At 38.7% G+C, this 17,187-nt stretch overlaps 1 protein-coding gene across 7 annotated transcripts in view; it reads left to right on the forward strand.

The window, feature by feature from the left end:
- The window catches only part of trim33 (tripartite motif containing 33), a 144,387-nt gene that overhangs the window by 110,139 nt on the left and 17,061 nt on the right, over positions 1–17,187 (forward strand). For 6 of the 7 annotated variants that reach the window (XM_062057289.1, XM_062057280.1, XM_062057297.1 and 3 more), the window contains 6 exons: positions 1,572–1,635; positions 5,854–5,998; positions 11,529–11,809; positions 11,874–11,985; positions 16,699–16,773; positions 16,846–16,998. In XM_062057289.1, coding sequence (XP_061913273.1) covers positions 1,572–1,635; positions 5,854–5,998; positions 11,529–11,809; positions 11,874–11,985; positions 16,699–16,773; positions 16,846–16,998 — 830 coding nt within the window. The remainder of the gene's footprint in view (positions 1–1,571; positions 1,636–5,853; positions 5,999–11,528; positions 11,810–11,873; positions 11,986–16,698; positions 16,774–16,845; positions 16,999–17,187) is intronic. The other variant, XM_062057323.1, reaches the window with a different exon arrangement.

Consider the following 17,187-nt stretch of genomic DNA (forward strand, 5'->3'; position numbering starts at 1 on the left):
TTGTTGTATCGCACCGCGAAGCCTTAGTGTTCACAAACGGGAGATCTTAACGAGGCAGGAGAGTCTTCCAGCTCTGGCTTTTACATGTTGTAGTCCGGTCGCTGCTAGCATGCCGTGTGTTGTGCCTCGGTGTGCATTGTTTACACAACGTTCGGTACGCTACTTAATATGTCCGTGTGGAAACTCGTTCGGTACACCTCCGAACCGAACCGAAACCCCCGTACCGAAACGGTTCAATACAAATACACGTACCGTTACACCCTTAATATATATGTATATATATATATATGTATGTGTGTATGCATATATATGTATATGTATATATATGAAAGTGAAATCACAGAAATTGTAAATTCACAGAAAAACAAGAAGTCAACAGACTGCTGTGACTTGGACTTTTCTCTGATCAAGGAAATTGTTGATTTTATAGCTGTTCCCTTCACTTATGTATGTAATATTTCTTTTATAAAAGGTGTTTTCCCAAAGAAAATGAAAACGGCAAAAGTTATTCCCATCTTCAAAAGTGGAGATAAGCATCAGTTCACCAACTATAGGCCTATTTCTATACTCTCACAATTTAAAAAAATCCTTGAAAAATTATTTGTGTCAAGATTAGACAGTTTTATTGATAAGCATCACTTGCTAAGTGAACACCAATACGGTTTTCGACCAAACAGGTCCTCTTCCATGGCAGTGATGGAACTAGTTGAGGAGGTAACCACTGCAATTGATAAGAGGGAGTTTGTTGTTGGTGTTTTTATTGACCTGAGCAAGGCCTTTGACACCATCGATCATATATTGCTTTTAAACAAAATGCAGAGGTATGGTTTTAGAGGTCTTGCTCATGATTGGTTGAAGTTATCTTGGTGGCAGAGAACAGTACGTGCATATGAATAATGTAGATTCAGATAAAAAGATTATAACACATGGAGTACCCCAAGGTTCTGTACTGGGACCAAAATAAATAATAATGGAAGTACAATTGTTTGTATATAGTATATAAATTGGTACAAAGGTTTAACATGTCTACAAGGATATTTCACATGCCTTTACTGTGTATATAATTGAACTGTGTTTATGTTATGTATAATGTGTATTTATAATATGTTGTACAAAGGACATTTAATAATTTTTCGGAAGTTTATTTTGTACTCGACATTGTTTATAGGCTTAGGCGCAATAAGTGTTCAACTTCAGCCTAAACCCTTTCGGTCTGCAACATTTTCATTTTCAATTTATGAATGTACAACTGTTTGTTTATTTTGTTGACGATTGACCGAAGAATAATAAACTTGAAACTATATATATGTGTGCCTATATCCTCTTGCCAACATGCATTTTCAATATAGATATGTATAAATATACTTTATATGATCTGTTAAAGTAGCCGATATTATTCTTGTTATATTTTTGTTTGAAAAATGTAACTTTGAGCAAGTTGCAAGCAGGCACTTTTTACTGAAGATGGACAGACTCGATAAATGAGTCGGTCCACAGACGTGTTCGTCAACTTAAGTGGGTTTGACTGTACCACCGTCGGGCCTCACACTCGCCTGTTTGCGTGTCTGCAGGTCTTTCCAACGCACATACGCCAGCACGACCCTCCAGCACGTCCAGCACAGGCAGCAGAGGCAGGTAAGGATCTGACACACCTGCCAGAATGATGTGCAAGTCCATATGGAAACACCAGATCTTGATGCTCTAATATCCATCCTCAATAGATCAAGGGTGTCCAAACCAAGGGCCACATACTGAAAAGTCAAAGTATGCAGGGTCCATTTTGATATTTTTTGACGGCGTGGCGAAGTGGGTAGAGTGGCTGTGCCAGCAATCGTAGTGTTGCTGGTTACTGGGGTTCAATCCCCACCTTCTACCTTCCTAGTCACGTCCGTTGTGTCCTTGGGCAAGACACTTCACCCTTTGCCTCTGATGGCTGCTGGTTAGCGCCTTGCATGGCAGCTCCCGCCATCAGTGTGTGAATGTGTGTGTGAATGGGTGAATGTGGAAATACTGTCAAAGCGCTTTGAGTACCTTGAAGGTAGAAAAGCGCTATACAAGTATAACCCATTTATTTAAAGAAATACTAAAAACAGATATTGTGTATTAGTAACTATGTATATTATTACTAATTATTAGTTAAAACATTTCAGCTTTTTCTCATTACATAACCATTTTTTTGCTCTTTTTCTCCCATTTTTACCATTGTTTTGTCCCGTGTAAAAATAGAATAAAAATAATATGATTGTGTAACTGCATAACTCAGTAGTCAAAAATTCTGCCTGTAAGAGATATTAATGTTCAGTTACATATTTAGCAGTGTTTATTATTGTTATTGGATTTTTTCACATTATTAATAAGTTTGTATTTTTTACATTTTTCATTTAATCTAATATTTTATTTGAGGGGTGTCCAAACTTTTTCCATCAAGGGCCACATACTGAAAAGTCAAAGTATGCAGGAGCCAGATTGATATATTTTTTTATTTATAATAATTTAATAGTCAAAAATTCTGCCTGTACGAAAATATTAATGTTTAGTAACACATTTAACCATGTTTTTAATGGTTGTTATACTTTTTCATAATAACGATATATGTTTTTTTAATTACCTAAACTTTGTTTATATTTTATGTATATTTTATTTTCATTTTGAGAGCTTCTAGTATTTTAGATTAGGGCTGCTTACTGAAAAGTCAAAAGTATGTAGGGGCCGGATTTATATTTTGTTTTATTTAAACAAATGCTAAAACAGATATTGTCAGCTTTGTATTATTGGTGACTAAGTATATTATTACTAATTATTAATTAGAACATTTCAGCTTTTTCTCATTACATGCCCATTTTTTGCTCTTTTTCTTACATTTTACTTTTGTTTTTCTCCATGTAAAAATATAATAATAATAATAATATTAATATGATTGTGTAACTGCATAACGTAGTAGTCAAAAATTCTGCCTGTATGAAAATATTAATGTTCAGTTACACATTAACAATGTTTTTAATGGTTGTTGTATTTTTTCACATTAATTAGTAGTTTGTATTATTTACATTTTTAATTAACTAATAAACATTGTTTATTTTTTAAGTATGTTTTTTATTTTTATTTTGAGAGCTTCTAATATTTTAGATCAGGGGTGTCTAAACTTTTTCCACTTAGGGCCACATTCTGAAAAGGTGACATATGCAGGAGCCAGATTGATATATTTTATTTAAAGAAATACAAAAAACAGATATTGTGTCAGCTATGTATTATTAAGTATATTATTACTAATTATTAGTTAAAACATTTCAGCTTTTTCTCATTACATACCCATTTTTCGCTCTTTTTCTTACATTTGTTTTTCCCGTGTAAAAATAGAATTATAAAAATAATTATTATTTGATTGTGTAACTGCATAACTTAGTAGTCAAAAATTCTGCCTGTACGAAAATATTAATATTCAGTTACACATTTACCAGTGTTTTTGATGGTGGTTGTAATTTTTCACATTAATTCACAAGTTAATGATATTTTATTTTTTAATTAACTAACTAAACTTTGTTTATATTTTAAGTACATTTTATTTTTATTTTGAGAGCTTCTAATATTTTAGATCAGGGGTGTCCAAACTTTTTCCAAGGACCGCATACTGAAAAGTTAAGTTTGATGGATCCGTAATGAAAAAAGAAAAAAAAAGTTTAAAACTGATATTATGTACATTTACAGACAAAACTCTGTTTTATAGGTGCCTAAATATATTAATATAAATTATTACTTTAAAAATGTCAGCTTTTTCTCATTACATTCCAATTTCTTACTTTTTTTCTTACATTTTACTCTTGTTTTTTAGATAGATATGTTCCTATTTGAAAATACACAACTTTTCAAATTTGAGCAGATACATTAGGTATATTTGCACAATAATAAACATTTAATAAAGTAAAATCCACTTATAGTACATTAACATCGGCATGGGCAGAGAGGGGGATAAGGGAGGGGCTGTGTGTGTGTGTGTGTGCTTTTGGAAGAGGCGCCTTTCAATTAAGTCCGCTTTGGCATCTTTTTCCAGAAAAGTCATTTCTCATCACAATTAAAAACTTGCTTTGTCATAGGGCTGGGCGATATGGTCTTTTCTTAATATCTCAATATTTTTGGGTCATGTCACGATACACGATATATATCGCGATATTTTGCCTTAGCCTTGAATTAACACTTGATGCATATAATCACACCAGTATGATGATTCTATTTGTCTACATTAAAACATTCTTGTTCATACTGCATTAATATATGCTCATTTTAAACTTTCATGCCGAGAGGGAAATCACAACTAAGTCAATTTAGCAAAACTGTATTTATTAAACCGTTATTAAGCAGTGGCACAAACATTAATGTAATTTCAAAACAGAAAGTGCAAGATTGTCAGAGACATTTTAAAACAAGCTATTAGTGCACTTTTGTGCATGATGTCACTAAGATGACATATCAAAACAACACTAAATTAAAGTGCACTTTTTTGTACAGAACGCCACTACAATAGTTTAAAACAAATAAAGTGCACTTTTGTGCATGATGTCACACAAGATATTTCAATAAGTGTCAAATAAACATGAGCTGCATAATAGGAAATCAAATAGCAGTGCTGCTACTTTTTGTAGCAACGCTTTTGCCGCATAATTGTTCGACATATTCCCGCTTGAAGCCAAACCACCGCCAGACGATGGACCCTGTGCTGTTTTTCTTGGGAATTAATTATTCCTTCATTTGTTACCAGATTCGCACCTTCTCTTTCTCGTATTACCACTCGCAACGCACCGTTAGCATCACAGCTAATGTTACCCATGTAGCTACCTCTCTGCTCGGGGAGGGCGTTTGACGTTGCACGCGTGACGTATGTAAGAAGGTGCACTTGTTTTTTATGTCTCTGTGAGAAAGAGAGACAAGAAAGAGTGGGAAACGCCTGTAGTGTAATGCCCGCAACTCAAAGCAACTGTGCGAGAACATATACTCGAATAGCACAATATAGTAATTTTTTATATCGCACAGAGACAAACCCGCGGTATATCGAGTATATCGATATATCGCCCAGCCCTGCTTTGTCAATCTATTCAATGTCAGCAAGCACAGACACAAAATGAAGGCATGAAACAGTTCTACACAGAGATGAAAGAGGCATATGTGGCGCCATCTAAAAGTTTGTAAATTGATAGTAAGCAAACAGAGGGGTCGGTAAATGCAGGTAGCACTGTATTTATTTGTGCATAGTCACATGGCTGCTTGTTTTTTGTCATTTAATCTCGTCAAAAAAGGTGTTTTACCTTCTGATTGATTGATTGATATATTTTTATTTCAAATATGCATAAAAACAAGAGCAAGCCTGATCCAATACAGTGCTATAGCCTTAACAGCCATTATAACAAAATGAAAACAATGGAGAGAAAAAAACGAAAACAAATGAGCATTGGACTTTCTTTTTTTCTTTTCTTTTTTTTTACATATTTGAAAAGGAGTGAGAAGAAGTTTACACTTATTTAATCCCACCCCTTTTCTTTAAATCATAAATTACTCTGAGCTAGAACTACCTGTTCACTCTATGTACAAACATAATGAACTTGTATATACATAAATTATAGATATATACATACATATGCACACTACACACATACATAGCCACACCATTACCACTATCCATCCATTTTCTACCGCTTACCACTAATGATCATGGAAATGGTATCATGCCACCACAGCAACACCACTGCCTCAATGGGCAGCCCCATACTCTTCTGTAACACCTTCAAGTGTGTTTGAGAGGCATTCATCTGGAAACTAAGGAATTTACCTGATTTTCTTTTTCTGTTTGGTTCTTTCCTAAAGTGGTAGCTCTGCAGGGAGAACGGCGTCAGGGGCGGCGGCTGGAGTGCGGGTCAAACAGGAGCCCGGTACGGAAGACAACTATGGCTGTCCTGGTTCGTCCATGAAGGCGGAGCTAGACGCAAACGGCGGGAGGAGCGCCTGCATGGTGAGTAGACTTTGTGGGTGTCAATGTTTGTGTAAGTTTTTTAACCTGTCCTGTCCAGCCACAAATCATCATGTTGATGTAGATGATCATATCTGCTGTACACATTTACTTTACAAAAGAGCCTTGCCTTTTTTGTATTTAAATCTATTAAATAGATTTTTTTAATGATTTGAGCAGGAGGGGATAGAAAGAAGGGGAAAAAAAGAAGACGAGGAGGGAGACAAGACAAAAACGGCAACATCAGCAAATTGCTTGTATTCCATCACATGACTTCTTCCCGGAAGTGAAAAGTGGTGGTGGTCAACCAAATCAAGATGGCTGTTGTGCAGCAAGCAGCGCGTGAGCTATCTGAGTACAAAATAGGCTTAAATATTCCTGCAGAAAATGCAACTATGCAATGGAAAAATTCCTATACTTAATTAAGATTTGTGTAATGATATCAAGGATTATACGTCGATGGCGTTCCCAGACATGTGGAACTATTGTGCTCCAAATGTCATTTTACATGATAAAACAGATGAAACTTGTAAAAGCATGGAGGTCTACCACTTCTTTGTGTGTGTCTGGGTCAAGGACATTGGTAGCAAGACTCTGCATCTTTTTTGCTCGGGTAAGGTTGCATTTCAGGATTTAACTTTGCGTCTACCGCCATGTTTGTTGTTGTTGTTGCACGCGCCTTTTACGAGTAGTGTTTTTCCTCTTTATCAAAAAAATAAATAAATACAATAAAAAAAAAAAATATATATATATATATATATATATATATATATATATATATATATATATATATATATATATATATATATATATATATATATATATATATATATATATATATATAGTATATATATATATATAGTATATATATATACTCAAGCGTTTTTAAAGCCAAAATGGGCTCGGTCAAGGCGCACCGTGCAGAGGAAAAGCACATGGAAGCAACTTGATGAGCTACCGTCACCTGGAAAAGATAAAGCCAGCTAAGCTAAACGTCCTTTTGTGAATTATTTACATTATTAAAAGTTCAATTGTGAGGTATATTTCCTGCTTTACTGCTTCCCAGAAAGTAAAAGTTAAAAGACAATGTGGATGTTCCCGCACAATTATTTGCACTTAAAAATATTTGTTTGTAGTAATAAATATGATTAGAACATGTTCACATTATGTTTGTGTTCTATTACAGTAAGTGTGTTTATCCTAAACATTGCTGCCACTTCATTTTACACAATATAACATTTTTAAGTCTTTTTAAATTTTTGGACATGTGCCACAATAATCTCCTACCGTGAAATGTGTTTAAAGAAAACTATTTGCTGCCAAAAATCCAAATATTATCCGCACCGTTTTAATAGCCACATGGTTCAAAGTAGACCTGGAGAATTTATCAATTTTCGATTTCAATTATAGCTTCTCAAGATTATGAACATATAATAATAAAATAAAAAAAACGATTAATGGGCCGCGCAACGTACATGCAAATTCCGGATCTTGTGACGGTGAAACAGATGAGGAGCGAATGAGTGGGGGAAAAAAGCATGTCTACCAGAAGTTTGGGATGGTTACTACTTTTTATTTGACACAACGCTTGTATGCCTAATCAATAATCACTACACTCAATAGAAAAAGTAAGACATATGATTTCTGCGTAAACACAGTCGCCGTCACATGGAAGCAGCTGATAAATGTAAAATAATATCAGGGCAATGTTTTTTTCTCCTGGTTGAGCTGTAGGATGTTTTAGAGCGACCTCCATTGACTCCATTGTAAGCTGACTTTCATGTAGGAGTTACAATGCATAAAAAAAGGAAAGACATGAGTTCTTGTCTTACATCAGTTCACTTTTTTTCACAATCCATAAGGATTGTGGAAAAAGGTTCTTAAATGTTCTACAGCTCAACCAGGACAAAACCTGTTTCGTTATAGGTCCTGAAGACCTGACGGAGAAACTTTGACCAACATTACAAGATTTTAAACCAACACAATCTATACAAAATGTTTGACTTTTATCCTAACCTAACCTATCCCATAACCCCAGAGGGTTGTTGGGGCACCACAGACAATCTGTTGACCAGATCTCTCCATCCCTCTCTGTCCTCAGCAGCTCTCATTGCCTCAGTGAGTTTCAGGTGAGTCCATTCTCTGATGTTGTCTTCCCATCTTTTCTTTTGTCTCCCTCGTCTCCTGCCACCTTGTACGGTGCCTTGCAGGATGGTTTTTACAAGGCCTGAGGATCTGGTGATGTGTCCGTACCACCTCAGTTTCCGCTTTATGACCGTGGTGAGCAGGTCATCATGTGGGCCGATGGCTTGGCTGATCTTTTGCCGGACTTCTTAGTTTGTGACATGTTGTGTGTAGGAGATACCCATGAGTCTTCTGTAGCATCTCATCTCCATGTTCTGAATTCTTTTCTGCTGCTCTGCTGTAAGGGTCCAGGCGTAGAGGAAGATCGACATTACAAGTGAGCGCTGTAATCTCACCCTGTATGCCAGACTGATGTTTGTGTCTTTCCATATGAGCTTGAGTTTTGCCAGGGCAGCAGTTGTTTGAGCACTTCTGGCAAGGACTTCCCGTTTGGATCCTTCATTGGACACGATTGCACCGAGGTACTTGAAGCTTGACACCGTGTCCAGTGCCTGTCCATTGACTTTGATGTCTGAGCGGATGCCATTGTTGTTGTTGGTCGGCATCATTTTGGGTTTTTCTGCATGGATTTCCATTCCATAGGCTAGGGAGGTGGTATCAAGCCTTTCAACTAGACTGGTAAGTTCTCTTTCTTCTCCAGCTAACCCATCGATATCCTCTGCAAAACAGAGGTTGGTGATTGGTCTGCCTCCAATGCTGACAGTTCCTTCATGATCTGCTAGGGCATCCGTCATGATACGCTCCAGAAAGCTGTTGAAGAGAATGGGAGAGAGAAGGCATCCTTGGCGCACTCAATTGTTGTCCTGAACAAGTCTCTGATAGCGCCGTTGTAGAGAGCTGCGCTGGTAGCTTTATTGTACAGATGTTGAATGACTGACAAGGTTAGGACTGATGTTGTATTTCCTCATGGTGACCCACAGTGCAGCATGCCATACCCGGTCAAAGGCTTTCTTAAAGTCTACAAACACATGGTCAATCAATCAATCAATTATATTTTATATAGCGCATTTCTCTAGTGACTCAAAGCGCTTTACATAGTGAAACCCAATATCTAAGTTACATTTAAACCAGTGTGGGTGGCACTGAGAGCAGGTGGGTAAAGTGTCTTGCCCAAGGACACAACGGCAGTGACTAGGATGGCGGAAGCGGGGATCGAACCTGCAACTCTCAAGTTGCTGGCATGGCCGCTCTACCAACCGAGCTATACCGCCCCGGTAAAGGTGTTGTTGATGCTGCAGGTGTCTCTCACAAATGATTCTCAAGTTGAAAATCTGTTCTGTGGTGCTCCCCCCTGCTCTAAATCCAGCCTGTTCTTCAGCTATGATCAGTTCAGCTTGGGGTTTTAACCTATTTAGTATTATTTTCAGTAGGACTTTGCTGGAATGGCTAATAAGACTGATGGTGCGGTAGTTTTGGCACAGTTGGAGATTGCCTTTTTTCGGAAGTGTGATGATAAGTGACTGGGTCCATGATGTAGGCCACTCACCACTCTGCCAGATTTTGTTGCACAGGATGGTGAGGGTGTCGATCATGGCTTCTCCCCCTGCTTCTACGAGCTCAGCTGGGATGTTGTCCACTCCGGCTGCTTTTCCTTTTTTCAGTGCTCGGATTGCTGCCTCAACTTCTTCACGGAGGATGGGGAGTGTATCTTCATCCTCTGTGGATTGAGGACATGTCAGGATTGTTGGATCTCAGCTTGCCATGTGGTTGTAGAGCTCATAGCAGTATTCTGTCCACCTGTCTAGGATCTTCTGTTCTTCCGCTAGGCTTTCACCGGTCTTGCTCTGGATTGCAGAGACTCTGGTTTGTTTTGCTCTTGTTAGCTCCTTAACAGTTTGACTGTTAAGGAGACTTTTATCCCACATATTAAAAATGTTACAAAAAGAGGTTTCTATCATCTTAAGAACATAGCTAATGTACGCTTGTATTTACTGTCCTTTAGACTACTGTAACGCTCTCTGGCCTTCCCAAAAAGAATATCAGAAGTCTACAATTATTACAAAACTCAGCTGCACGCGTGCTGACGAGGACCAGAGGGCGGGAGCATATTACACCAGTTTTAAAGTTGCTGCATTGGCCTGTCCGCTTCACGGTGGATTTTAAAGTCCTATCATTAGTTTTTAAAAGTCTGCCCTGTTATCTATCTGGCTTGCTTTTACCGTATCAACTCTTGCAGATGCTTAGGTCTTTTATCTTTACCAAGTAGCAAAACAAAGACGAAGCAGCACTTAGTAAAAAAGTTCAGTTCCCCCTAAAACACGCAACATACAGTAATGGTCAAAAGTTGACATACACTTGTAAAGAACATAATGTCATGGCTGTCTTGAGTTTCCAATAATTTCAACAACTTTTATTTTTTTGTGATAGAGTGATTGGAGCACAGACTTGTTGGTCACAAAAAACATTCATGAAATTTGGTTCTTTTATGAATTTATTATGGGTCTACTTAAAATGTGAGCTAATCTGCTGGGTCAAAAGTATACATACAGCAATTTTAATATTTGCTTACATGTCCCTTGGCAAGTTTCACTGCAATAAGGCGCTTTTGGTAGCCATCCACAAGCTTCTGGTAGTATTTTTGACCACTCTTGACAAAATTAGTGCAGTTCAGCTAAATGTATTGGTTTTCTGACATGGACTTGTTTCTTCATTATTGTCCACACATTTAAGTCAGGACTTTGGGAAGGCCATTCTAAAACCTTCATTCTAGTCTGATTTAGCCATTTCTTTACCACTTCTGACGTATGTTTGGGGTCATTGTCCTGTTGGAACACCCAACTGCGCCCAAGACCCAACCTCTGGGCTGATGATTTTAGGTCGTCCTGAAGAATTTGGAGGTTATCCTCCTTTTTCATTGTCCCATTTACTCTGTAAAGCACCAGTTCCATTGGCAGCAAAACAGGCCCAGAGCAAAATACTACCACCACCATGCTTGATGGTAGACATGGTGTTTCTGGGATTAAATACCTCACATTTTCTCCTCCAAACATATTGCTGGGTATTGTGGCCAAACAGCTCAATTTTTGTTTCATCTGACATCACATGGACAAAGACAAGACCTTCTGGAGGAAAGTTCTGTGGTCAACTTTTGACCACGACTGTATCTGACCTGCTTTTACCATATCAACCCTCGCAGATCCTGAGGTATTTTACCTTTACCAAGTAGCAAAACAAAGACTAAGCAGCACTTAGTAAAAAAAGTTCAGTTCCCCTTAAAACACACAACGTAGATAATGGTTTGTGGAACATGATTGGCAGGATGTCAGCACCTAAACCACCAGGAAAGTTGATTGCTACCTTCCTGTATGGTCACATCTGAAAAGGTGTGACAAAGTCAGTTGTAATAATTAGTTTAATTGTGTATAACATGCTGTAATTGTCCCCACAGATAAGCGGTGCTGAGAACACAGCCAAAGGGGGTGGCATCAAAGCAGAGCCTCTGTCTGAGAACTCTTGTCCTGGGCTTAACCGCTGCGGTGCTGCCCCCTCATCCTCCTCCGCTTTGTGCACACAGCTCACCAACGGCAACGCGGCCAAAAGCAAAGAGGACGACCCCAACGAGGACTGGTGCGCCGTTTGCATCAACGGCGGCGACCTGCTGTGTTGCGACCGCTGTCCCAAAGTGTTCCACATGAAATGTCACGTGCCCACCATCAAGATCTTCCCCAAGTGCGTGCTCCCCCTCACAGGACTCTGTGTGGTCTTCCTGTCTTGACTTTGTTTTTTCTCCCAGGGGGGATTTTCTCTGCACATTCTGCCGGAGCATATCGAGTCCGGAGATAGAGTACTGTGACGACAGCAAGAGAGTCAAAAGTGATAAAGTCCTCAATCTCGAGGACCAGAGGGTGAGTAGCACACACTTCCTCTTTGGGAAAAGTCACATGATACGCACACAAACTGTATGCACAGTTCATGTACAGTGGTACAAAATTGGTCAATCCAATAAATCCCAAACACATTTTATAGAGAATACATAGTTTCAACAGGTCCTTAAAAAGCATTAAAAGTCATTGAGAGACTTGGACTTCCTTTTATTGTCATTCAAATTTGAATGACAGATGAGAACGAAATTTTGTTGCATTAGCTGGTTGTAGTGCAGGTTAAAAGACCAATAAGGTGCAGATATAAATAAATAGATTACTGTACAGATAAATATATTGCACTTTTGCATATGCATCCACATTTATGGATGTATGTTATATTGTCTTTATATTCCAGCCAGTTAATCCGTTTTTGGGGGGAATTGAGGGGATTATTATGATGCGTTGAAGAGTCTTATGGTCTGAGGGAAGAAGCTGTTACAGAACCTGGAGGTTCTGCTACGCAGGCTGCAGAACCTCTTTACAGAGTCCAGCAGTGAAAACAGTCCTTGGTGGGGGTGGGAGGAGTCTCTACAGATTTTTTGAGCCCTGGTCAGGCAGCGGCTGACCAGGGCATTAATTAAATGGATTTTGCAATAATTAATGGAATTAAAATGCATTAAATATGGGCCTCAAAGTAGCAGTGTAATGAAAAAACAAGTAGACTTTATATGCTTAATTGTGTTTGATTGTATCCATTAAACCAGGGGTTCTTAAGCTTTTGGACCCTGTGGCCCGACTTTTCCCACTCAAATATTAACACTGAATTAGTCATCTTACTCTTGATTTTCATCCTATTCAATAAATATATCTAACTTACTCACATTTTGACAGGATACGCCTTGTCCAGTGACATGAAACAATGTGTTCATCACAAAGATTATTATCAAGGCTTCGGTCAGGCTGTCAATAAAATTAAAGTGCAAATTGAAATACAGCTTCATCACTCTAGTCATAATTTTTGCACTTAAGAAACCTGTCAATACATGTGATTTTTTTATTATTTAATTGTGTGAATGCTAAACATTCACACTATTAGGATTCTACACCAAAAAATATTTTATTATTATTACATATGGGCAATATACAAACCTCTGCCAGCATGTTTCTTGGTTTGGAAAATGCCCTAATTACCCGGAATTACCAGGCATTTCCCCCCATTGAAAAAGAATGGGCAATATACAAACCTCTCCATTTCTCAACCGATGGAACCATTCCAACATCCACACCCTCCATTCACCTTGAACAGTCAAACTACCATTTTCCATGTTCAAAAAAATTCCAGGAATTCCCTGAACTCCCGGTTTTTCAAAGCCCTATTCTCACCTTTTCCTGGAAAGTTTTCACAGTGCACATTTTTCAACCAAATCCAACCATTCCTCCTTCAAAACATTCCTCTTAGTTGGGACAACAAAAGGTTTTTTTTTTTTCATACAAATTCCCTGTTTTCTTGAAAATTCCAGGAATTCCAAAATACCAATTCTCAACTCAAACTGTTACTACGTCAACATTTTTAAATCGGTTCGAAAACTCCCAACACCAACCCATTCATATCATCTAGGACAATTGTGCTAATATCAATTCTTTCTAAATTGTTCGCATTTTTTAAACCCGGTTCTGACCTTTAAAGGCCTACTGAAACCCACTACTACCGACCACGCAGTCTGATAGTTTATATATCAATGATGAAATCTTAACATTGCAACACATGCCAATACGGCCGGGTTAACTTATAAAGTGCAATTTTAAATTTCCCGCTAAACTTCCGGTTGAAAACGTCTTTGTATGATGACGTATGCGAGTGACGTCACTAGTTAAACGGAAGTATTGGTACACCTTTGAATCCAATACAAAAAAGCTCTGTTTTCATCTCAAAATTCCACAGTATTCTGGACATCTGTGTTGGTGAATCTTTTGCAATTTGTTTAATGAACAATGAAGACTGCAAAGAAGAAAGTTGTAGGTGGGATCGGTGTATTAGCGGCTGGCTGTAGCAACACAACCAGGAGGACTTTGACTTGGATAGCAGACGCGCTAGCCGACGCTAGCCGCACGGATGATCGGGTGAAGTCCTTCGTCCTTCCGTCAATCGCTGGAACGCAGGTGAGCACGGGTGTTGATGAGCAGATGAGGGCTGGCTGGCGTAGGTGGAGCGCTAATGTTTTTATCATAGCTCTGTGAGGTCCGGTTGCTAAGTTAGCTTCAATGGCGGCGTTAGCAACAGCATTGTTAATCTTCGCCAAGCTGGAAAGCATTAACCGTGTATTTACATGTCCAGGGTTTAATAGTATTGTTGATTTTTTGTCATTTTTCCAGTCAGGGGTTTATTTCGTCTTGTTTATATCTGCATTTGAGCCCGATGCTATCACGTTAGCTCCGTAGCTAAAGTGTTTCACCGATGTTTTGTCGTGGAGATAAAAGTCACTGTGAATGTTCATTTCCTGTTCTCGACTCTCATTTTCAAGAGGATATAGTATCCGAGGTGGTTTAAAATACAAATCCGTGATCCACAATAGAAAAAGAAAAAAGTGTGGAATCCAATGAACCCTTGTACCTAAGTTACGGTCAGAGCGAAAAAAGATACGTCCTGCACTGGACTATACGTCCTGCACTGCACTATAGTCCTTCACTCTCACTTTCCTCATCCACAAATTGTTCATCCTCGCTCAAATTAATGGGGTAATCGTCGATTTCTCGGTCCGAATCTCTCTCGCTGCTGGTGTAAACAAAAGGGAAATGTGAGCAGCACTCCAGCTTGTGATGTCACGCTACTTCCGGTAGGGGCAAGGCTTTTTTTTATCAGCGACCAAAAGTTGCGAACTTTATCGTCGTTCTCTACTAAATCCTTTCAGCAAAAATATGGCAATATCGCGAAATGATCAAGTATGACTGCTATCCCCGTTTAAATAAAAAAAATTCATTTCAGTAGGCCTTTAAACCATCCACACACTACTTTTTTGAGATATCAAACGCAAAACATGATTTCCCTTTCCCCAAATTCCCGGTTTTCCCAGAATTTCCCCCCATTGACAATGAATGGGCAATATACAAACTTCTGCCAGCATGTTTCCAGGTTCGGAAAATTCCCTGATTACCCTGAATTCCCAGGAATTTCCCCCCATTGAAAATTAATGGCCAATATACAAACTTCCACATTTCTCAACCGATTCGAACCGTTCCAACATCCACACACTCCACTCACCTTCGACAGTCAAACTACTATTTAACATGTTACAAAAAATTCCAGGAATTCCCAGAACTCCTGGTTTTCCAAAGCCCTGTTTTCACCTTTTCCTGAAAAGTTTTCACAGTGCACATTTTTCAACCAAATCCAACAATTCCGCCATCAAAACATTCCTCTTAGTTGGGATAACAAAAGTATTTTTTTTTTTTCATACAAATTCCGTGTTTTGTCAAATTCTGGGAATTCCAAAATACCAATTCTCAACTCAAACTGTTACTATGTCAACATTTTTAAACCGATTCGAAAACTTCCAACACCAACCCATTCATATCATCTAGGACAATTGTGCTAATATCAATACTTTTATAAATTCCCGGTTTTCCCGAAATTCCCAAATTTCCAGGAAATTGCCATTCAAATGAATGGACACATTCATAGTTCTACAATGCCCTAAATTCTCAAAATGTTTCGCATTTTTTAAACCTGGTCCTGACCATTTAACCACTCACACACTATACTTTTCCGAGATATCAAACGCAAAACATGATTTCCCTTTCCCCAAATTCCCGGTTTTCCCGGTATTTCTCCAGATTGACAATGAATGAGCAATATACAAACTTCTCCATATCCCACATTTCTCAACCAATTGGAACCGTTCCAACATCCACTCACTCCATTCACCTTAGACAGTCAAACTGCCTTTTCCATGTTCAAAAAAATTCCAGTAATTCCCAGAACACCCGGTTTTCCAAAGCCCTATGTTCACCTTTTCCTGGAAATTTTCCCAGTCAACATTTTTCAACCAATTCCAACCATTCTGCCTTCAAAACATTCCTCTTAGTTGGGACAACAAAAGTAGTTTTTTTTTCATATAAATTCCCTGTTTTCTTGAAAATTCCAGGAATTCTAAAATACTCAAACTGTTACTACGTCAACATTTTTAAACCGGTTGGAAAACTTCCAACACTAACCCATTAATATCATCTAGGACAATTGTGCTAATATCAATACTTTCATTAATTCCCGGTTTTCAAATTCCCAGGAAATTCCTATTCGAATAAATAAACACATTCATAGTTTTGCAATGTCCTAAATGCTCTACATTTTTCACATTTTATAAACTCTGTTCCTACCTTTAAACCATGCACACGCTCTACTTTTCTGAGATATCGAACGCAAAACATGTTTACCCTTTCCCAAAAGTCCCGGTTTTCCCAGAATTTCTACCCATTAACAATGAATGGGCAATATACAAACTTCTGCCAGCATGCTTCCCGGTTAAAAAAATTCCCTGATTACCTGGAATTACTAGGAATTTCCCCCCCTTGGAAAATGGATGGGCAATATATACAAACCTACATAGCACACATTTCTCAACCGATTGGAACCGTTCCAACATCCACACACTCCACTCACCCTGGACATTCAAGCATTTCAGTTCTGCTCACGCGTATCGACGGTGTGGCTACTGGAATTGCAAATTGTCATTGCTCATGACCTTCTTACATCTGCAGCGGTGTGAGCGCCTCCTGCTGTACATCTTCTGTCACGAGCTCAGCGTGGGCTTCAGAGAGCCCGTCCCCAGCTCTGTGAGTAACACAAACACACAGTTTACTCTGTTCACGTACATACTGAAGGTGTTTTCTCATCCGCTGATTCAGGTGCCAAACTACTACCGAATCATCAAGAACCCCATGGACCTGACTAAGGTGAAGAGAAAGCTGCAGCTGCGCAGCTCCCAGGACTACAGCACCATCCAGGATTTTGTGTCTGACATGCGCTTGGTCTTCAAAAACTGTGCAAAGTACAACGAGGTGAGCGGCATGACTTTCTTTGGCCTGCTCGGGGAATGACGTCGTGTGTGTGTGTGTGTGTGTGTGTGTGTGTGTGTGTGTGTGTGTGTGTGTGTGTGTGTGTGTGTGTGTGTGTGTGTGTGTGTGTGTGTGTGTGTGTGTGTGTGTGTGTGTGTGTGTGTGTGTGTGTGTGTGTGTGTGTGTGTGTGT

This window comes from Entelurus aequoreus, linkage group LG01, assembly GCF_033978785.1.
Source record: "Entelurus aequoreus isolate RoL-2023_Sb linkage group LG01, RoL_Eaeq_v1.1, whole genome shotgun sequence".
Lineage (NCBI taxonomy): Eukaryota > Metazoa > Chordata > Actinopteri > Syngnathiformes > Syngnathidae > Entelurus > Entelurus aequoreus.